The sequence below is a fragment of the Podarcis erhardii genome, assembly GCF_964252035.2.
Source record: "Podarcis erhardii genome assembly, chromosome: 17".
In the NCBI taxonomy this organism is placed as follows: domain Eukaryota; kingdom Metazoa; phylum Chordata; class Lepidosauria; order Squamata; family Lacertidae; genus Podarcis; species Podarcis erhardii.
The window spans coordinates 2,286,992-2,308,151 of NC_138515.1; the positions used below are offsets into that span (position 1 = coordinate 2,286,992).

Consider the following 21,160-nt stretch of genomic DNA (forward strand, 5'->3'; position numbering starts at 1 on the left):
GCCTGGTGGAACGCTCTGTCGCAAGAGACCAGGGCCCTGCGGGACTTGACATCTCTCCGCAGGGCCTGTTCCACCAGGCCTTTGGTTGGGTCCCAGTCTGACCCCCCTCTTTCTACAAGACCTTCATGTAAGTGGCCTCTCTAACTCTTCCCACCGGCCCATATAAGACCAGCACAAATAGCTGGGCCTAGTGAGCACTTAATGTTCCCAACCCCTATACTGTAGTTATAATTCGTGGGTTGCCATCTGATTTTATTACGATTTTAATTTGATTTTAAGCTGTATTGCAATCAATTGTTTGGTTGGACAGTGTTCTCGAAGCTACCAGCATGAGGGAGGCAGTGGAAGACAGGAGTGCCTGGCGTGCTCTGGTCCAGGGAGTCATGAAGAGTCGGACACGACTAAACAACTAAACAGCAACAACAACAAATGGTGATAGTTAGGCTGTGTACACAATACATTTAAAGCTCATTATTTCCCGCACAGAATCTTGGGAACCGTAGTTTAACGTGCTATAAATGTATGGGGTGCCTGCAGCCTTACATTGTGGACAGTGACCATTCCCAAAAACCACTTGTGTTGGTTACACACCTTGGCACCTTGGCATCTGTAAGGCAATTTTCACATAGTGTGATAAAAATCTATCATGCTGGTTCAGTTCACAAGTGACAGAAGCAAGTGGCCTGAGACTCTCAATGAACTGTAATTCAACAGTGTCGTTGCAGTCTCTTTTAAAAGTTGTTTTTTTCTATTATGACCAACTTAAGATCAACTTGTAGATAGTGTCCTAGGAGACACCTACAAGTACCTTGTACTTCACAGGGTTACTGTGAGGTCAGGTGTGACGGAGATCATACAGCCAATCTAAGTCAGTGGACCAAAACAGTAACAGATGAGCCAAGGGGGGGGGGCAGCTGCTCCAAGAACTGCTGCTAAAGCTGCTAATAGCAGTGTTAAAAGTCTGCATCACTAGAGATGGGGGAGAAATCTGATTCTGTTCACATTTAAAGGTGATCTTAAAAAATCTGTACTTTTTGAAACATCTGAACCAAATCCTTTGAAATTCACACTTCTCTGGATTTTGGAATGCAGTGCTGCTGTCAGTATTGTTGTTGACATCCGTCTGTCTTGAGAGACAATGGAGTGTGCCTCCAGGGGTGAAGTCAAACTGCTGTGTTGGCAGCACTGAAGTGACCTCCCTGGGGCACAAGCCTAGGCAGTGTGTATGGAGGTCCCAAGCTGCCCTCGAGACCCCCCCCCCACCTTGGCCTCACTAGTGTGGTCCAAAGGAAAGCAGAGCAAGGCATTTGGCACCAGCTTGGCTGCAGGAGTTGCTGGAAGGAGGCATACAAGGCACCATCCAACCTCTCCAGATTTGTGTAGGGTTTACTCCTTAGCCTTTTCTTTTCCTGAAGATGTCCTGCAAGGCAGCAAATGTTTAGGACCAGAGTTTTCCTTCTCCTGGATGGGCTTCCTTCCCAGGTTGATGAGTCCCAACTGCCCCTCACTTCCCTCTATAGCACATGCAGAAACTGCCTTCTTGGCCATTGGACCAACCACAGTGGTACCTCGGTTCTCAAACATAATTCGTTCCGGAAGATAGTTCGACTTCTGAAACGTTTGAAAACTGAGCCGCAAAGGGCTGGCTGCAAATGCAATTGAGAAAATTGAAAAGCACGCAGCAGAAGCCGTTTGACTTCCGAGGCACATTCGAAAATGGAAGCATTTACTTCCGGGTTTTTGGTGTTCAGGTTCCAAAACGTTCATCAGCAGAGACCTACGAGAACTGAGCACTGAAGCCAAGTTCTGCTCAACATTGCAGGGGCTCGTTGCATGCGCATGACATCATATGTGTGATACAGATGTGTGATGTCACATGTATTGAGAGGAGGCTGTGAGGCCCAACAAGGTTCACTGCCCCTGCAGGTAGGCCTGGTGAGGCCCAGCCCCTTAAGATTGGGGGGCTTGGTCCCATCCTAACATGGTTGGGGTGGGCTGAGGTGTCCTTAGCTCTATAGAGTTATCGGCTATGCACCAGAGCCTGTCTTCGCATGCGGCGGAAGTCCCTAACTCACTGAGGATTTGAGATCCATCAGCTCCCTTCCCCTGGTTTAGCCAGCCTGTCGAAGGCATTCCCAAGGTGTGGCCATGTTGCCTGCTGACAGCTTCTACACTCAGCTCTCACCTATAGTGACTAGAAGTAATTTATACAAAAATGCATATAATAGGGTAATGTTTGAAGAAGCATGCATATATTAGTGAAAATTTTAAAAAGTGCATAATATTATAAGAAATTGCTTGCAAAAAGGTGTGTGGTAGTAAAAATGATACAAAACATGTTTATTGGTAGAAATTCACGCTCAAATGCTAATGAATTTCATTGAGATTTTCTGTTTATTTAAGAATTGCATATTGTTCCTGATATGTAGTGAACTGAATTTAACATGAAAAAATCTGAAACTTTAAAGACGAAAATTGAGATTTGCCCAGTGACGTTGTGTCATTTCCCGGCATGTGTGCACCCACGCATTTACGCAAGCCAGGCAGGAGTGGGGGTGGGGTGCAGGGGGTGAACGAAACCTACTGCCCCAGACAGCCCATTGCTGCTGACGCCGCTGGGCGGGCACAAGGCATGGAGGGTCCACAGGACTGCGCTGTACCACCTGCCTGTCCGGTCAACGCGACCCTTGGCAAGCAAATCCCTCAGACACTGGCTGGGTGGCTTGGCATTGCCACCATGCCCCAGCCCCCTTCAGCAAGGGGGCTGGGGCATGGTGGCAATGCCAAGCCAGGCAGGGGTCCAGAGCCCAGAGACCCCTGGCAGCAGGCAAGAAGGGAAGGGGATCCCTGTGTTTGGGCACCTGGTTTGCACCCCCTCAAAATCATGCACCTGGGGCTACACCCCTCTGCCCCCTCATCTAGTGCCTGAGGGAAGAGCATTAAGGATGTGAAATGTCCGTTGCCTGATGAGCCTGTGGTTCCTCTTTAACATATATTACCTGTGCAGCATCGGGACTGGACCAGACTGAAATGTCTCCCATTACCACACTGGTAACCTAAGAATTAGACCCAAGACTGGGCTGGAGCTACACTGACCCATTTAACGTTATTAGAACAATATTATTGTATTGTGTGGGCCGCCCTGGGTGTCATCACTGAGGGGGTGACAAAATGACAAAAATATGATTTTTTTAAAAAGGCTCACAGAACTTTTTAGTTCAGTCAACAAATGTAACGAAACACGGCTGGCACTTACCGCGGGGCCTGCCGTGTGCCCAAACCACGCGTCTCTCCTGGGAGGCCTGCAGGTTCCACGCTGACTGAAACGGCAGCGTGGGGCTTGCGACTGCTCATTGCCTCTCCCTCAGCCGCCCTACAGCAGAGGGGGAAGCGTTGAAGAGGCCCCAGACCCATGGGCGGCTCGCCCTGCCCCTGGCTGCAAGACGCACGCACCCGAACGGCTAGCTATGCTGCTGGTGAGAGGCTGCCAGCTCTGCAGGCAAGGGGTGGCATAACTGGACTCCTGAGCCCTACAGAAGTGGACTCAAAAAGGTTGAAAACCTCTGCTCTATGTTATGAAAACTATTCCTATGAGAAAATTGATAGAGATACATTTTTCTCCCTCTCTCATGGTATACAATGAAGCTGAATGTTGGAAGATTCAGGCAGAGAAAAGAAATCATTTTTTTATACACCACATAGTTAAACTATGGAACTCACACCCACAGGAGGTAGTGATGGCTACCAATTTGGATGGCTTTAAAAGAGGATTAGACAAATACATGGATAAGGCTATTGTCTACCTCCACTGCCAGTTAATCCTTTGATTTCCAGTTGCTGGGAATCGCAGTTTAGGAGTGTGCTGTGGCATTTGGTCCTGCCACTGTGAAAGCAGGACACTGGACTAGATGGGCCATTGGTTGGGTCCAGCAGCCTCTTTTTATATCAAAACCACGGTGGTGGGCAGCTGCGGCTGGCATTGAGTGCAACTGTACAGAGCTATAGAAGGGCTCCCAGCCAAGTCCGAGACATGGCTGGGAAAGGGAGGTATGTGCTCGTAATGCTACCCTTGGTCCATAAGTGCACGCAACAGGCTTGCTGCCAGCCAGCGTTTTCAGGGGTACCACGATGATGGGCATCAGCAGCTGAAGCATGCAGTGTTCCTGGCAGCAGCGTGGCATTTTAAGGTGTGGTTCCTGGCACTATCTCTGTCATCTGCCTGTGGGTATTAGAATAGCGAGGGGCTGCCGGAGAAGACAAACAGACTCCTACTGCAGTTTTATGCACACTGGAATCCAGCGGGTCTTACATCTGAGCAAAGTCAAGACTGAATTGGGCTCCGTCTCACACAAGATGGAGAGGGGTGTGAATTGCAATCTCCACATTCTTGTTAACTTCCATCCGCCCACCAGCCATTCCTCCAATACCCTCCAACTGCCCTGTTTTAAGCGGGACACTCCCGGATTCACAGAGGCATTCCCTGCTTCTGTTTGGATTTGGGAATGTCTTGCTTTCCCCCTCCAGCACCACTGCCACTGAGCTCAGGGAGGCCGAGCCTCTCTATGGCTGCCACTGCCAGCCTCCTTCCTCGGCAGCTCCTAGCGGCCGCTGGAGAGCGGCTGCTGCCACTGAAGCCCAGCTCCAAGTGACGCGCCAGCAGACGAGAGGTGTGCCGCCACTTTTTCTCCCTGCCACTTCTGTCTCCAGGTCAGGGCTGATCCAGGAGTGGAGCTGCAGGATGTTGTGGCCTCCACAGCTTTCTGGAATGCTGGAGCCCAGTAGAGGAGAGGCCTGGTGCTGCTGCCACTCCTTTTCCCTGCCCCTTCTGCCCCCAGCGTTTTGATGTCCCAAATCCAAAGTTAAGGCTGCTGGGGGATATGTCCTCTGCAGCCCCTCTGTGAGGCACAGAACCTTTTCCTCCTTCATCCCATCCCTTTAACACCCATTTGTGCCTGGCTTGCCAGAACAGAACCAAAAGAATTCAAACACAAGGGGAAGCAAATCAACTTTTTTGTTTTATTAAATAAGGGGGGGAGACGACGACAGAGCTTTACATCTCAGCGATTGCTGTGGGAGGAGGGGCTGGAGGGAGCGGGGGCTGCCTCCCACATAAAAAGAACATATCTTCTCCCAGAGCCCAGCGCTGGGTCTGGAGTTGCCCTAGTCCCCCTCCTGCCCCCCCCATGTGCAAAATGTCAGAAGGCTAATCCCAGCGTTACTTTTCCTGGAGGAGATTCTTATGTGGGCTGTCAGTCAGGGTTAGGCCAGAGATGGCTGGACTTCAGCTCCCATCAGCCCCAGACAGCATGGCCAGTAGCCAGAGACCGTCTTGTGTGCAAAGCCAGGTGGATCCCAATCCCTGTCTCTGAGATACTAACCGACAGATGAGCCAGCTAGAATCTCAGGGACAGAGGAGGGTAGCTTTGAAAGTTCCTCACCTATTATTATTATTTTTATTATTAAAAAATGTATACCACCCTTCATCCAAGGATCACAGGGAGGACTATGGAGAGCCCACTAGTAGGATAATGTGGAATTCTTTCTGCAGGTCTGGACAAAGCAGGGGCATGACAATAAGAGAATAGAACACGGATGTTTCATTTTGAGACCTCTCTCTGAAGCGCCATTCCCCTCGTCCTCTGGCCTCCTTCTTTTCCTTCCCTCTGACCTGCTGCCTCGCCCACAATTCCCCTTTTCTGACCCAAGGCTAAAAGCTCCCTGTGAGTTCTACTCTCTGCTGTGAAATTCAGCCTGTTTAGTGGATCTGAGTGAAATGGGAAGGAAAGTCTTTGGCACGTGGGTCTTGGGGGAGGCGGCGTCTCTGTGTCACTTCTGAGTAACAGTGAGGTAGATGGCGCTGCAGCAGCGGCCCAGGCTGGTGAAAAGTGGGGCCACCACAACATCCAGGATGCTGGCCCAGAGGGTGCGAACCGGAGGCATTGCCATTGTGCAGAGCTGGATACAGGGCATCACACACCTGAGGGAGGAAGAGGGGAGAGATGTGGCTGGCAGCCTCCAGGAAACAACAAAGCACCCCGACATTTAGACTCCAGTTAGGCAGCCTAAGGGTATACAATATACACTCACCTACAGCATTGTTAATAAGAATGTCTTCGATTGCAGGTAGGCAACCTGCGACCCAGAGTCCAGGGGTTGTAGCCAACACTAGTCCTACTCAGAGTAGAAATGTTTTATATTTGTTTTATGGTTCTCTTTTGTAAGCGATATTGATAATCTTGATCTAGATTTAAAATACACATTTTCAAATAAATAAATAAAAATTTAAAAGAATAATAAAAAAGAGTAGAAATGCATGGACATGGCTAACTTAGGTTCATAACTTTCAATGGGTCTACTTTGTGTAGGCCTAGCATTGGATACAACCCTGCGTGCAGCCCCAGACACCTCCAGAAGATGTCTACTATTCTTCCAACTTTTTTGAAAGAAGGAAAGCTCCTTTCTGGCTCATGTCCTTGTTTTCCTGGGTCCCATCAAGTGACCAATTTATTTAGCATTTCTGTCTTCAGATTCCTCCATTCCTCATATCAGTGTTAGGCAGACAGTACTTATCTGCTCCCCCAACTAGCAGAACAAGGACATCACACAAACAGTAGGTGCTTCCAGATCTAGTGTATTGCTGTTTTGCAGATCAGATTCAGTCACATCCTGGCAAATTCAGGTTGTGCAATTAAAAGTGGATTTGGCAATCTTGTGCAACAAACTCACTTCGCCCGCACGCAAATGAAGATCCCAAACCTCTCACTGGTGTGTGTATAAATACATGTGAGTGCTGTACATGCATGTGGGTTACCGTATTTTTTGCTCTATAAGACTCACTTTTTCCCTCCTAAAAAGTAAGGGGAAATGTGTGTGCGTCTTATGGAGCAAATGCAGGCTGCGCAGCTATCCCAGAAGCCAGAACAGCAAGAGGGATTGTTGCTTTCACTGCGCAGCGATCCCTCTTGCTGTTCTGGCTTCTGAGATTCAGAATATTTTTTTCTTGTTTTCCTTCTCCAAAAACTAGGTGTGTCTTGTGGTCTGGTGCGTCTTATAGAGTGAAAATACGGTACTTTAACAACAATTCCCTCTGGGGTAAGTGTTTGGCAAAGTGTCTTTTAAGAGATTAGTTTGCCATTACTAGTCTACTCCCTGAAGCACCCACAAACCTACAGGACAAGTCAAAAGTCAAAGTGCTAGAAGAGCCTCTGCCCACCTGGTGCCCTCCAGACATTTTGGACTACACCCCCTATCAGCCCAAGCCAGCAATGAGGCTGATGGAAGTTGTAGTCCAAAGGGCCTGGAGCTTGGCAAAGTCTGTGCTAGAGTAATACAGCCTCCTCCTGTTGGCAGTTCCCCCAAGTAACCACTAGAATTAGCCTTGCTAATGGTCAATGAATGTGCAACCAACTGGAAGCAAGAGGCTGGTTGTGAGCCAAGGGCCTTGGCAGAGCCAAGGGCCAGAGGAGGCAGAGCAAAGGGGGCAGACCCTCACCAGATGTGCAGGCAGCCCAGGCAGGCAAAGAGAAAGCCCGAGAAGAGGGAGACGGGCACAGCACACAGCAGCGAGATGATGCGGTAGCACCAGAGGCGCGAACTCTCAAAGACGATGTCACTCCAGGTCCAAACCCGGTCAAAGCTGCGAAACGAGGAAGGTTCAGCAAGAATATCGGAGAATTCCAGCTGCCGGGAAGAACAAGGGAATCTGGTCACTGAAGATTCTCCAGCGAAGAGAGAGAATGTTGTGAGGCAGAGCAAAGCATCTTGGCATCAGGAGGACCCCTGCCGTCCCCTTCTGTGTAGTTCTGGGGCATGGAAGGAGCAGCAATCAGCAAAGGGGGTGGAGAAGAATCGGTTGTGCTGCAGGTGAAGGGCTGGGAGGAGTTTGGGGGTGAACAAGGATACAACTCCCACCTTGGGTGGGTAGGAGAGAGCTGCGCCCTTAGAGTTTAGGAAGTCAGAATTTAGGCATCCCCACCCCCACCCCCCCAAGTCAGGCAGGTAAGCTCCCTTTGTTACCTTAAGGTGCTGGTTGATCCCACGCGGGTCCCGAGGGTCTGCTTTGGGTGGTGTGTTGATAGCGGACTGCAGGAACATGGGAGATCCCGGCTCCTGCAAATGAGGGTCTTCTGGATCCAACTTGCACTCAATCAGATAATCGTTACTGATCATCCTGCCAGGAGGGAGAAGATCAGCCCTCGCAAGCACTGCTGCTCTCTCAGAAGGGGGGATCCAGTAACGCTGTCAAGCACCTCTTTATAATTCTGCCTCTAACACTTCCTTTTGTTGCATAGGCTTCGTGTTTTACTGAAACTGCCTTGTCTGTTCTTATTTAACCTGCCTGTCCACTCTTCACTTGCACAGTATTTCTCTCCATCTGTGTGCAGGAACTTGACTCCAGTTCTATTCTCAGCCTTGGCCAACATAGATTGGAGGGCGAGGGGAGTCAAGGAGGGAGGATCTCAGCAGTTGCACGCCCCCGCCTGGTATTTGCAGCCATGGGGCGAGCGAGATGCATTGGGACAAGGGGTATAAATATGCCACCGTCCCAGAGTTCCTTTGCTGAGGAGCGGAAACGGGGAATGGCGGCCCAGCTAAATATATGCAAGCACAGGGTATTCTTGGAACTGGGAGAAGAATGGGGTGCAGTGGGTCGCAGCAGCAGGGCTCAGAGCTAGGTGAACTAAATAGGGTGTATACCAATGGCAGCTAAATGGGACTGATAGAAGCAGGGCACCATCTAGTGGCTCTGAGCTACCATTCAACAGGTCAAGAGAGCACACAGTGCACAATCTTGCCAACTTTCAGCAACACTCGTGGGACCAAAATTGCAGGAATTAGAGGCATTTTGTGGCATCTGAAACTTTCCTTGGGTTCTGTAGGACTGGGATAAAATGCTGGCATTTTCAAGGCGTCTGCTGGGTTGTGGGAAACCCAAATAAAGCTGATGATGAACTGCATTACTTTCCCCAAACCCATAGGTTGTATTGGACTCACAGAGGGCTTCCCGATTCAAGGTCCACACAGTCAGAGAATTCTCATTCTCATAGGATAGTTCAGTCAGTCAGGTCATGGGTTCAAGCCCCACGCTGGGCAAAAGATTCCTGCAATGCAGGGAGTTGGACTAGATGACCCTTGGGATCTCTTCCAACTCTACAATTCTCTGATTTCATGATTCTATGATTTGTAGAGTTGGAAGGGTTCCTGAGGGTCATCTAGTCCAACTGCCTGCAGTGTGGGAATCTCAACTAAAGCATCTATGACAGATCTAACCTCTGCTTAAACACTTCCAAGGTAGGAGAGTCCACAACCTTATGAGGGAGTCCATTCCACTGTTGAACAGCTTTTACCATCAGAAAGTTTTTCCTGGTGTTTAGCTGGAATCTCCTTTCTTGTAATTGGAAACCTTTGGTTCCTTCCAGAGCAGGAGAAAACAAGCTTACACCACCTTCCAGGTGACAGCCATTTAGATACTGGAAAATGGCTCTCATATCTCCTCTCAGTCTCCTCTTATCCAGGCCAGTGTTTTTTTCTGGGCGTACTCAAGGGTACGGGCACCCTTTTTTCTAGAAGAAAAGCACTGATCCAGACTAAACATACCAAACTCTCTCAGCCATTCCTCATAAGGCTTGGTTTCCAGACCCTTGACCATCTTGGCCACCCCCCTCTGCACTTGTTCCAACTTGCCAATATCCTTCTTAACTTGTGGCGCCCAGAGCTGGCACCTGCATTCCAGGTGTGGTCTGACCAAGGCGGAATAGAGTGAGACACTGGCAGTGCCCTTCATTGGCATCTGGACTGCATGTGGGGGGATACAGGCATTAAAGTGAACAGGGAAACCTTTCCTTACATGGGTGTTCCTCCTGCACAACAGAGTCCCACAGAGTTTTGGGTAGACCAGTTATAGCTTTAACTCTGCGTATTCTTCCTGGGAATCTGAAGAATGTGGGAAGCTGGAGCCCTCATCCAGGCTCCCTCCAGACATCCTTTGGATTCTGCATTCGTGATGATTTGTGCTCTTGATGGTATCAGGCCAGGGATGCCAACTTGAATGAAGTATTGGGGGGGGGGCAGGTAAGCCGCGCCCTGCATAATTGATCATGTAATGCGGTGCACTCACACCATTTGAACGGCAACGCCCATCAACTTTGGGGGAGGGCTGCCCCCCTCAAGTATTTTATTGGGCATGCAAAGGGACCTCAGCCCCTAGGAGCTGGCTCCAATATATCAGGTGGCTATTTGTGACGCTGCTTTTAATCCTATTTGTGCCTGCCAAAGCTTTGGGGAGGACATACAGCTTCATTTCCTGCAACTTCCAGCTAAAGTTCTGCTTTTGTTGTGATGTGTTGTGTGTTGGTTGTACCCTCTGGATAATAATGTGGTAGCATCAGGGAAAGATCACAGAACAATGAATAAAGCAGAATAAATCCACCACTAGTGCTCCATTATTGGGTCAATAATATGTTGCAGAATGAATGCACCTGCAATAAAGCACCTGTCTGGAGGGGACATGTCTTTGGGCAAGGCTACCCAACGCTGTGTAAGTAATTCATTCAACTAGCAACTTGTTTTTGTTGCTGTTCTTTTAAAATGAATTTTATTGAAAATGTTTATCAGAAATAAAGAACAGTTATTTGGGTCAAGTCTGCAGCAGCAAATATAGTCACCATCTGCAACTGTGTAATGCAGCCACCTCAATAAAACTAGAAATTATTATCAGAGGGAGGGAGGGAGGGAAGGAAGGAAGGAAGGAAGGACGGAAGGAAGGGCTGTGGGAAGTAGGGATGAGGAAGAAATTTGATTCAGTTTGCATTTAAAGGTGGATTTACCTATTTCATACTTCCTGAAACAATACATGACCCGAAATGCAGCCATCCTTCAAAATCCACACTTCTCCAAATTTTGCAGGGCTGTTCTCCAAGCTGATTTCTGGTCTTCCCTTCATATGGCCTATAGGCATTGTCAATATTGACTTGCTACCTCTGTGGTTGCTCGTCTGCCTTTAAGATACGGTAGTTTGTTCTCTGAAGAGGAAGGAAACCAGCTCTTCACCAGTTTAACATGGGGCACCATCCAGTGGTAGGTTCTTCTGCAGAAGCCACATTGGAATAAAATAGGGTTGCCATACGCCTGGAATTTCCAGGACATAGCCAGCAATCAGCCCTCGTCAACAGCTTCCGGCCATATGGCAACCTGGCAACCAATGCTGGAAGTGCAGCTCAAAAAGCTCAACAACTTTGTGTCTGGATTTTCAGCTTTTGAAATATGGCAATCCTAGAATAAAGGGCAAGCACCTGTTGGGCCCTTGGATCAAATCAATGGCTGATATCTAATGCTAGTCCTACTCAGAGTAGACCCACTGAAGCTGATAAACATGAACAAGGGCTCGTCCACACTTCCACCTGTTCTGCTACTTTCCCAGAGAAACCTGCTGTTTATCGTTGAATCAGAACAAATGTCCACCATTTTTTCTGTGGATTGACCATTTGTTCAGATTCTGTGGTAAACAGCAGGTTTACTGGGCAAAGCTGTGGGACAAATGCAAAACTATTTGGACCTGTGCCTCAAAAGCACAAGAAAATTGGGAAGCTGTTTTCTCAGCATGAAACAAGCAGAAGTGTGGATGAGCCCTAAGTCAGGTTCCTTAATTTCAGCAGGTAGGAACTAGCTCTGGATACTAGCTGCCTCCTCACCTTCATGGTGTCCAGGAGGCAGCTGCCTTCTTTTGCTCTATGCTAGGCCTGCCTCTCATCTTGCACCTGCCCCTTCTAAGCATGAAAAAGAGCAAATCCTACAAAAGATTAGGATGTTTCACTTAAAAAGGCTGCAGTGTGGCTTGGTCTAGCCCAGCCTCCCCCAACCTGGAGCCTTCCAGATGTTTTAGGCTGCAACTCCTACCTACCCCACCCAGCACAGCTGGGGTTGTAGCCTAAAACATGTGGATGACACCAGGGTTGGGAAAGGCATTGCTTTACAGGTTCCAGAGGGGACTGAAAACAATGGTCTTCTGGCCATCCTAAGTGCCCCTGTGTCCTTGGAGCCGGCTTCTCTGTTAAGCTGGGCATCCTTCCACTCTATGGAGCTGGCTGGTGAGAGAGTGGCGCTCCTCTTTGGGGGTTTCTTTTGCTTCCACCTTTCTGGCCAAGCCCCAGTGCCTTTGAAGCCACCATTCAGCAGAAGGAACATATTCCTTGCTAGGTGCACCATTGGTGTTAGTGGCGCTCTGGCTCAGGAAAGGGCATCCCGTCCCAGGGAGAAGCTGGCCGTGAAGGTGGAGTCCTCATGCAGGGAACTAATCTGCTGCCGGGCCAGTCTGGGACAGAAGATTTGTCGCAGCTCACCCGAAATACTGCTGCTAAAGGTAGCGTAGACCCAGGGGTTGGTGCAGCTGTTGAGACTGGCGAGGAGCATCAGGAGGGTGAAAGCTGGACCTGGAGAGGAGAAAAGGAGCAAGGCTCAGCCTGGGAATTGCAAGAGCTCAGCCATGGGACATGCTCTGGAAGACAAATAATAAAGGCAAGGGCACCTCTGAGAATAGATAGAGTGCAGTTCTCCCAGCACTGGGCAACCACAGCCTGCTCACATGTTTGGGGGCTTCCAGGGGAGGCGATGTTGTTCCCAAAGAGACCTCATATATCCCTAGCTGAAAACCATTGTTCTCCTATAGGGAAGAAATGTGATCCTGTGTGGGATTATCTCCACCCATCTCTCCACTGGCAGGAAGTAAAATCTTTAAGAGAATGCACCTTGGGGGCTGAGACAGCCCCCTCCAGTTCTATTCCCTGCCAGCTCCACTGCAGGTTGTGTTGCACTTGCACCCTTGTTTTGCTGGTGGCTTTAACTGGCTTGTGAACCATCTTGCTATTTCTTCTCAAAATGAAAACCAGTATATAAATTCCTTTTAATCCTCCTCCTCTTCCTTATCCTTGCTTGTCCCCAACTCCCAATGGAGGGTCCTGTAGGACTGTCTGTATTAGGCATAGAACTGAAGTAATATGAGTCCATATGCTGTGCTTAAATTTCATTCACAGATCATGGAATTCAATACAGTGCATGCAAAGTGCCCACCCTGCCACCCGCCTTTTGCCATGATTTGCACTGAGCCCATGAAAATATTATTGCAGGAATCTTTGGTCATGGAGCAGTGAGATAAGAGAATAGGAGGCAGCAGGTAGGTTCCTAGACCACAAATGGGATCCAGCCGGCCAGGCTGAAACTCTGGAGTCATCTCCACAGCTGGCCACGGGGAGTCCTTGTTCTGGATCATGATAGTGGTGCTTAGCCCCCGACCGTTTTCCCAATCATTTCCCAAAGCTGGAGGAAAGTGCGGGGCGGGGGGGGGGGGGGCATTGAAGTCCCTCCCTGCCATGCTGTGGTCTGGATTGGCAGGGTGTGTAGCTGTGTGTGTGCTTATTTCTTTTAAAGAGTAAACAATGCTTTTATATATGTGAAACATGGCCTGTAGTTTGGATCCACAGTTGTAAACAGAAGGAAACAAAGAAGTGGCAGACCTTTTTAAAAAAGCAAGAGAAATAGTGTCCTAGCTGTAACCTTGAACTTTTTCACGTGCCCTTGTTCTGCTGCTCAGCATACAATAAGGAGGAAGGAAGGAGGAAGGTGCTTTTAAGGGCTCATCCACACTTACCATTTGCTTTCTAGGCACAGCTGCACACTTTCCTGCTCCTGGTCCAAGTGCTTTCTTTTTTTGCCCTGCCATTTCCCCCAGGAAAACACACTCTTTAATGCTGAATTGAAAGAAACAGCAATTCAGGTTTGGGGTGGATTGCAGTTTGTTCCAATACAATGGTAAAGAGGGGTTTTTTGGGGGGGGGAAGCACTTGGATCCATACCTGAAAAGCCCAGATCTGTGCCCAGAAATGCGGGGCAAATATGTGTGTGGATTGAAATGCTGCGGTGGATGCCAGTTTTGTAGCCTGGAACCCGACACCCTATGCTGCTGCAGGACTCACCGTCTAGAGGGGCCTGAGGATCCCACACAGACCACAGCTGGACTAGGAAAAAGGGGGCCCAGCAAAACACGTAGATAAGCACAATGGCTAGGGTCATCTTTGCAGTCTTGGACACAGCCCCGGAAATGGGGGAGGGCCCCTGCCGGCTATCCCGGCCCCGCAATGCTCCTTCTGGCCCCAGGCGCAGGCTGCGGTGGACCTCACGGAAAATCATGGCCTGGCAGGTAGCAATGAAGAAAGTGGGGAAGACGAAGACCATCAGAGTCACCCACATGATGTAAGCCCGAACTCCCCAGGGCTCTGCAAAGTGAGCCCAGCACTCGTGGGCTCCGCTGGGCAGCTTGGTTTTGGAGAAGATGAAGAGCTGTGGGAGGCTGAGGAGGAAGGATGCGGTCCATGCCGCCACCACCAGGCGATGCCAGCTGGCTGGGCCCTTCCGGAAAGCCAGCATGGGCCGGCAGATGGCTCGGTGGCGGTCGTAAGTCATGGCCACAATGACGTAGGAAGAGGCAAACATGCCAACCACCTGCAAGTACTTGATGGCGCGGCACAAGACATCCGGGCCCTGGAAGCGGTCGGTGATGTCCCAGATGAGCTGCGGCAGCACCTGGAAGAGCGCCACGGTCAGGTCGGCCAGGCAGAGGTGGCAGATGAAGCGGTGCATGGGGCTGGCCCGGCGAGTGCGGCGGAAGAGGGCTCCCAGCACCAGCCCATTGCTCAGAGTGGCTAGCAGGAAGATGGAGGCCAAGATGGCGATTTCCACTTGGGCTAGAGCGTTGTCCCGGTCGTCAGATAGAGGAAGGGAGGTGTTGGAGGTGGGGACAGGCAGCGTGGAAGAGGCGTTGAGCATTTGCTTCTGCAGAAGGTAAGAGGGTGAATAGGAGGGGAGAACATCCAAACAACGTTATGGTATACACCCATTAATCCAACTGCCGTGCCACTCAGCACTTCAAAGGCAAACACAGGGATGAAACACAGACACGTGATTAAATGATGCACTGCTGCAACTCAAGGGTACACAGGGATGGAATCAAGGGCAGGATATTAGTCTGGTTTATTGCGATATAAGTTTTTTTGGAGACAGCACTTACTTCGCCAACATAGTGCCCTCTAGAAGTTTTGGACTACAAGTCCCATCATCCTTTGCCATGATGATGGGTGTTGTGGTGCATGCAGAATCTGAATTCATCAACTCAGAATCATAAACAGAGAGCAATTATAACAATACCTAAATAGGAAAGGGCAAATCTGCCAACTTCAGGTTCCCCCTACTTTTCATTTTCTCAGTTGTAGCAGTCTGCTACATTTCCACATCAGTGTGTGATTTTTTTAAAGGTCCTTGTGAAAATTCATTGGCATTTTAATGTGAATTTCTCTTAAGATATAGAGTCTTTTATGCAACTTAGCCTAGTATACACATTTCAGCAAAGCAATTTCCCCTAATGCAACAGATTTCTGCATGTTATTTTAATATTTGCACTTGTATGCACACTTTGCCCTAGCATGTGCATTTTTGTACATAGAACATGGCCAGAGAATAGCACTGCAAAATTTGAGGAAGTGTGAATTTTGAAGGGTGGCTGTGTTTTGGTTCAGAAAATGTGAAGTAGGCAAGTCCACCTTAAATGGGAACTGAATCAAATGCCTCCCCCATTGCTATCCCAAAATCACTGCTGCCCCATAGCAGCTGAGCTAGCCTGTCTCCATGCCTGCTGGGGCTCTCAGCACAGTCTCCCATCCAGCCCGGTATCCCATATCGGCTCTCCTGCAGGTCAGGGACAGAATGTTTGGACACTCCTGGTGGTCCAGCAACCATTCTCTTCAGGCTTCCGACACCAGCTGCCTTGACCTCATCAACTGTGAATGGCATGCTTTTCATATTTGACAGATTAAAAAAACAACAATAAAAACCCAGCTCAGGTGTTTTACTGAAAGTTGGTATTGTAACGGCTGCCATGTTTTGTTTGCATGGGTTGTTTGCTAACAATCAGGGATGGTTGACTGATGTTTCCTCAGCGGGAGCTAATGGCTGGGGATGTTTCCTGAATGCGCAATTGATCAGCAGGGTGGGAATGGAGCCCAATGCACTCTCTCTCTCTCTCTGTGTGTGTGTGTGTGTGACTATGACCAGAGAAAATCAGAACTGGCCCTGACTGGAATTCAACTGTTGCTCTTGGGAAATCTGACACAGGATTAGCCTGCTGTTTAACACTGTGTGAGCACTAAGAGTCTGAAATGCATGGGGCTTGTTCTCCACCCCAGAATCCCTCTGTTCACATCACTTCGCGATACTGGCACGCTACCCCAAGAGTGCAAAGGGAAGCTCTATGACTGCTCTCCATACACAGCAGAGGGGGGTACGGAGAGTGAACTGTACAAGGAGTGGGGGTCTTGACTGCCTCCCCTCCTCAATGTCTCCACGCCCCATTGTGGGGCATTTGTTTACCTGTGTGTGCACTATTTTTTATCAATATTTGGGATGAACATTTTCACATACAAAACTTCCACAAAAGTAGAATTTTTAAAAATTCTAGTGTGTGGCCCTAAGCCCTACCAGTTGCCCACTGGTAAAGCAGAAAGGGACAAAAATCTGCATTTTTAAATAATATGTCCCCCCCAGCTCAGCATTTTGGCACAAATGTCTTCTAATTTTTCCATGCAATTTTTCCATAGAAACACATTTTTTGCAAACCAACTGCATTTTATATGTAATTTTAACTAATAAATGCTTTTTGGTGAGCACATTATGCTAAAATATGCATGGCTGTAGACATTACTTGGCTGGAGAAATGCACTGCAAAATTAATAGAAGCGTGCATTTCAAAGGATGGTTGTGTTTTGGAACACACAAATTTGGTAGGTTTAACTTTGAAAGATAACATAAATTGAATTCCCCCTGCCCGTTACAAGCCACCTTAGAGGCCACTGGGCCAGGGGTGCAAACTTGAATAAAATAGGGGGGGGGGGGGGCGGCGGCTAAGTAAGCCCTGTCTTGCATAACTGATCACTTGATGCGGTGCACACACAACTGCAGAATGGCAATACCCATCAAATATTTTATTGTCCCCTAGGAGTTGGATCCTATGCACTGGGCAATGTGAACAGGTGGTTTTCCCTGGCAAGTGTTCATAATTTCCTAGGGAAATGCAGCAGCATATGAATGGACACGGCTAAGTTGGAGACAGCAAGTGATGGCATTTCTCCCCCAGCCCTTCACCTTGCAGATACATAGATCAACTGCTTCCTTCAAGTCTGATGGTACCCCCATGTCAAAGAGGATACCATGTAGCTGCTGCCTTGCAAGGAGTCAGACATCGTCAGTCCATCCAGCCCAGTCCTGCCTATCCAACTGGTAGCTCTCCAAGGTCACAGGCAGCACAGATATCCATCAACCAGAGAAGCCAGGGATTGAGCCTGGGACACTCTGCATGCAACACAATTGCATTATCCCCCTCTTTTCCCCACAAGCAACCGGCTCCTCCACAACTTCCCCCAGATGTAGTTATAATTCATTTGCACTTGGGGGCAGAGTGTTCACCAAACACCTAATTCTACAGATGCTGATGAAGAGATCCTGCTCCCAAGGCAGTCAGCATCATCAGGCCAGCCAGACATGTGACAAAGTCCTGGTTTATCATGCCCCACAAGTCAGGTCTCTCCATTGCCTGCTATACTGCTAACTTGCCTCACAGTAAGGTTGTTTCTGTAGCAGAGTAAAAGTGGTTTGAGGTTTTCCTTACAATCAAGCGATATAGAAATGTTATGAAATTGATAATGAATAAATAAAAGCAGAGGGCGGGGTGTGAGGAGCTAGAGGCATTGCAGGAGTGCCCAGTGGAATAAAATGAGGGTGCGTGGGGCAGACAGTGGGGCTGGACTCTCACCGAGAACAAGAATGCAAGAGCAAACTTGGGCCACCTTGGTGCGTTACCTGTTCAAGCAGTTACCTGGTCATCCATGCTCAGAGCATCAGCTGGCAAGTAGCTTCAGAGGTGAAACCTCACCATGTTTGCTGCCCACAGCTTGTTTGTAGAACCCACCAGGGAAAGAGAAGCTGTGGTCCATTCAAAGAGATGCTGGATACATCCCTCTGAGAGGCATCTCCTGAAGCCCTCCGAGTTTTCTCTCCTGAATCTTGGCAGTGAGGATGCTGCAATGCTCCTCTCAGGGAGAAAGTTGGTGAGAAAGTCCGTGCCTGAGTCTTGGGCAGCTAGGAGGGAGGGAGGGAGGGGCAGAGGAAGGGAGGGGGCCAGTGAAGGGGAGAGGGCCAGTTGAGCCGCCTTTTTCCCACCCCCTGGGCAACACAGCTGACAGAACTTGACCCAGTGCCAAACACACTGACTCTGCAATGGGTGGATTCTCTCTAGAGGGAAGGAGAGCCTACAGGAAACAGGAGAAGGGCTGGTGGACGATCACGCCACCAAATGTGTGACCAGTTGGATCACAACATGGACCTCAGTGCCAACTTCACCCCAATTCTGTGCTTGGAAACCTCAACATCCAGAATGGTTTGGCTTTTGTGTGAATGTATTGGGCCTCCTAGGACCCAAGCATTCTACCTCCAAGCCCCTCATGCTCTAACCAGCAAGACTCCACTTTCCTTCCAGGGCCTGTGCATTTTATGACCCACACATTGTATAGACCTGAACTAAGGCCATCGCCTTCTTTTCTGGCAAACTTTGGTGTGTGCACACTTTGGCTTTTAGCAGCTCCATGACAGACAGGAAATCAGAGGGAAAGGCCACACCTGCTGAATGCTCTGCCTGCTCCATGCAGCTATTAAAGGCAAAGGAGTCCAAAGTAGGAACCGAAGGCTAACTTGGATAGAGGCAAGGAGCCCTGGATTACCAATCCAACGTGTGCACATGTGCTGCTCCCCAAGCCTTACTTTAAAGGAATGAAGTTCCTTCCTTTCTTTTCCACATCAGTTGGCACCTTATCGGACAAGGGGTTATGGGGCAGAGAGATTGTATCACCACTCCAGGCCTGAAAATCTCACTTTGGGTAACATGGGAGAGAAATATGAATGCCCTCCTCCCTACCCCACTTCCCATCCTCCTCTCCAGGCCCAGGGATTCCAGTTGCACCTTCTAAGCCACAGCTTGGTTCATAGTGTTATTTATGTGTATGGTGGGGGGCGGGAGCTCCCTAAACCCAAGAAATAAATGAATGACAGAATCTAGATAATATCTGGCATACTGTGTACCCTCCAACATTCCTCAGGTGAAAATAGGGACATTTCCTCCACCACTACACCAACGGGACATTGCACACAAGCCCTCCAACATTCTGAGAAAACCCCTTAACCCCAATTGTATTTTATTTTATTCTTTGGTAGATTTACAAAAAGAAAAACACACACCATTAAATACATTTTAGAAAGGAGCAAGATTATATTCAGGGGGCCCTTCCTTCTGCCTGCCCCTCCCTCAGAGCCAGCGTGTCACGTGAGGCTGGGCCTCAGGGGTGGCAGCCTCTCCTCTTCTGCTCTCCCACGGGACGAGAGGAAGTGCTGACAAGCCCTTTGTCTCCTGAGGTTGCCACCTTTTTCTTGGCCTTTTGGACTACAACTCCCAAGACATCTGGAAAGCCCCAAGTTGAAGATTGTCCTAAGTCAAGGATGGGGAACCAGCTGCTGTTGGACTACAGTACCCAATCCATTGCCCCATGACCAGTGGCCATGCTAGCTTGGACTGATGGTAGTTGGGGTCCAGCAACATCCAGAGGGTCCCCTGCTCCAAGCACCTCCTGAAATTCTGCCCTTCCCTTGCTCCCCACCCCCAGCATTCCCCCAACCCTCTTCTCAGTCCTATCCCTTTTATGGCCTTGTTGAGAGCTGGGAGGGGCAGGGTTGAGAGGAGTGGGCAGCCGGCCAGTGTCTTGTGTGTATGTTCCCACTTTATCTGCAGAACATAATTTATGCAACTCAGGGTAGGTCCTGGCCAACTGGCAGAGGAGAAGCAATTCAGAAAATTGGACAGCACACTAGCCTCCCGGTCCTCAGCACTTGACCCTTGATGTACCAGAGTCCCCCTGCCCTGATCTGCTTCATTCTAGAGGCCTGAAACAAGCTCCTTCGCCTCCCCAGCCTCCCCCTCCTTAGAAGTACTAGGGGGCTTCCAGATGTTCTGTTTTCATTTGTCCTGACTGCTTTGTCCAAAGCTGGCATGGAAGTGATGCCATGCCTGCTGTTCACTGGGCATCCTATCTGCCTTGTTTGGATCCAGGGCCCCTGTGCGCTTATGATTCTACTCCCAAGAAGTGAGGTGACCTCTCCTCCCTCAGTTAGTCATGCTTGATGCAGTTCTTACATCTATGTTTGTGTTATGTTTTTGCTTTTATTCTATTGCCCTGCTTATGGGAGCCCATGGCTACATTTATAAATGGGCACCACACACTCATGTTGCAACTGAGCCCACACACAGCCTAGCCGATGGGCTACCATAGAAATCCTTTTTTTCAGCAGAAGGAGGGGCAGGGGCGCCAGGTGCCCATATTGGCAGTCCTTGATATTTGTTGTATATATATGGTGCATATGGGCTGTATGGAGTGCAAGGGGAGGGGTTGTACTTCTGGTGGGGGAGATGTCATGCTCCACCTGAGGCAATTCATCCACCTTTGGTCCCCACTCTGCATTCAGCTCTCACCTGTGGCTCCTGGAAGCTGTCAGCATATAACAATGGCCACATCCTGGGAAACAGCTTTGACTGGCTGGCAAATCCAGGTGAGGGTAGCCAATGGGTCTCAAACCCTTGGTGAGGAGACAGGCTCTGGCAGAATGAGTGGACAAGACCAATAGTGGGTTCAATGGTCAAGAAGGCAGTTTCTATATGTGCTGTAAAGGGAAGTGAGGGGTAGATGGGGCTCGTCCACCAGGAAAGGTGGCCTTGTGGGATATCTTCAGGGGAAGAAAAGGCTCAGGACAAACCCTACACAAATCAGGAGTGGAGTCCCTAAGATGGTTGGATGGTGCTTTGTACGCCTCCTTCTGGCAACTCCTTCAGCCAAGCTGGTGCCTAATGTTTTGCTCTGCTTTCCTTTGGACCACATCAGCGAGGCCAAGAGGGGGGTCTTGTCGTCTGGGCAGCCCAGGACCACCATACACACTGCTCAGGCTTCAGTGCTGCTAATGCAGTGTTTTGGCTTCACCCGCAGAGGTGCACTCCACTGTCTATTAAAACAGATGGATGCCG

The 21,160-nt window shown here is 49.3% G+C and overlaps 2 protein-coding genes across 3 annotated transcripts; both read right to left on the minus strand.

Annotated features, from left to right (window-relative positions):
- Positions 1-4,992: 4,992 nt before the first annotated feature.
- On the minus strand, positions 4,993-8,494 carry LOC309331971 (caveolin-2-like). The gene is made up of 3 exons (XM_081844580.1): positions 8,017-8,494; positions 7,493-7,680; positions 4,993-5,977 (listed from the first exon to the last, which is right to left on the minus strand). The coding sequence occupies exons 1-3, from the start codon at positions 8,167-8,169 to the stop codon at positions 5,827-5,829; spliced, it is 492 nt and encodes a 163-aa protein (XP_081700706.1). The 5' UTR covers positions 8,170-8,494; the 3' UTR covers positions 4,993-5,826.
- A 3,313-nt stretch (positions 8,495-11,807) lies between these two features.
- On the minus strand, positions 11,808-18,166 carry AVPR2 (arginine vasopressin receptor 2). 2 transcript variants are annotated; one of them, XM_081844683.1, is made up of 3 exons: positions 17,915-18,166; positions 13,968-14,823; positions 11,808-12,428 (listed from the first exon to the last, which is right to left on the minus strand). In XM_081844683.1, exons 1-3 carry the CDS (start codon positions 17,924-17,926, stop codon positions 12,226-12,228), a joined length of 1,071 nt encoding a protein of 356 aa, XP_081700809.1. In that variant the 5' UTR covers positions 17,927-18,166; the 3' UTR covers positions 11,808-12,225. The 2 variants fall into 2 exon arrangements, with proteins under 2 accessions (XP_081700809.1, XP_081700810.1); XM_081844684.1 differs by having other exon boundaries at positions 17,899-18,166.
- Positions 18,167-21,160: the final 2,994 nt, after the last annotated feature.

What these genes read in the sequence shown, in the direction of transcription:
- LOC309331971 (XM_081844580.1), bottom strand. Translation starts at nt 8,169, where the DNA reads ATGATCAGTAACGATTATCTGATTGAGTGCAAGTTGGATCCAGAAGAC. An exon ending in GGATCAACCAGCACCTTAAG is followed by an intron (nt 7,681 to 8,016) that starts GTAACAAAGGGA and finishes TCTTCCCGGCAG; the next exon opens with CTGGAATTCTCCGATATTCT. An exon ending in CTGGGCTGCCTGCACATCTG is followed by an intron (nt 5,978 to 7,492) that starts GTGAGGGTCTGC and finishes TTCCTCCCTCAG; the next exon opens with GTGTGTGATGCCCTGTATCC.
- AVPR2 (XM_081844683.1), bottom strand. An exon ending in TCCTCAGGCCCCTCTAGACG is followed by an intron (nt 12,429 to 13,967) that starts GTGAGTCCTGCA and finishes TCTCCTCTCCAG; the next exon opens with GTCCAGCTTTCACCCTCCTG.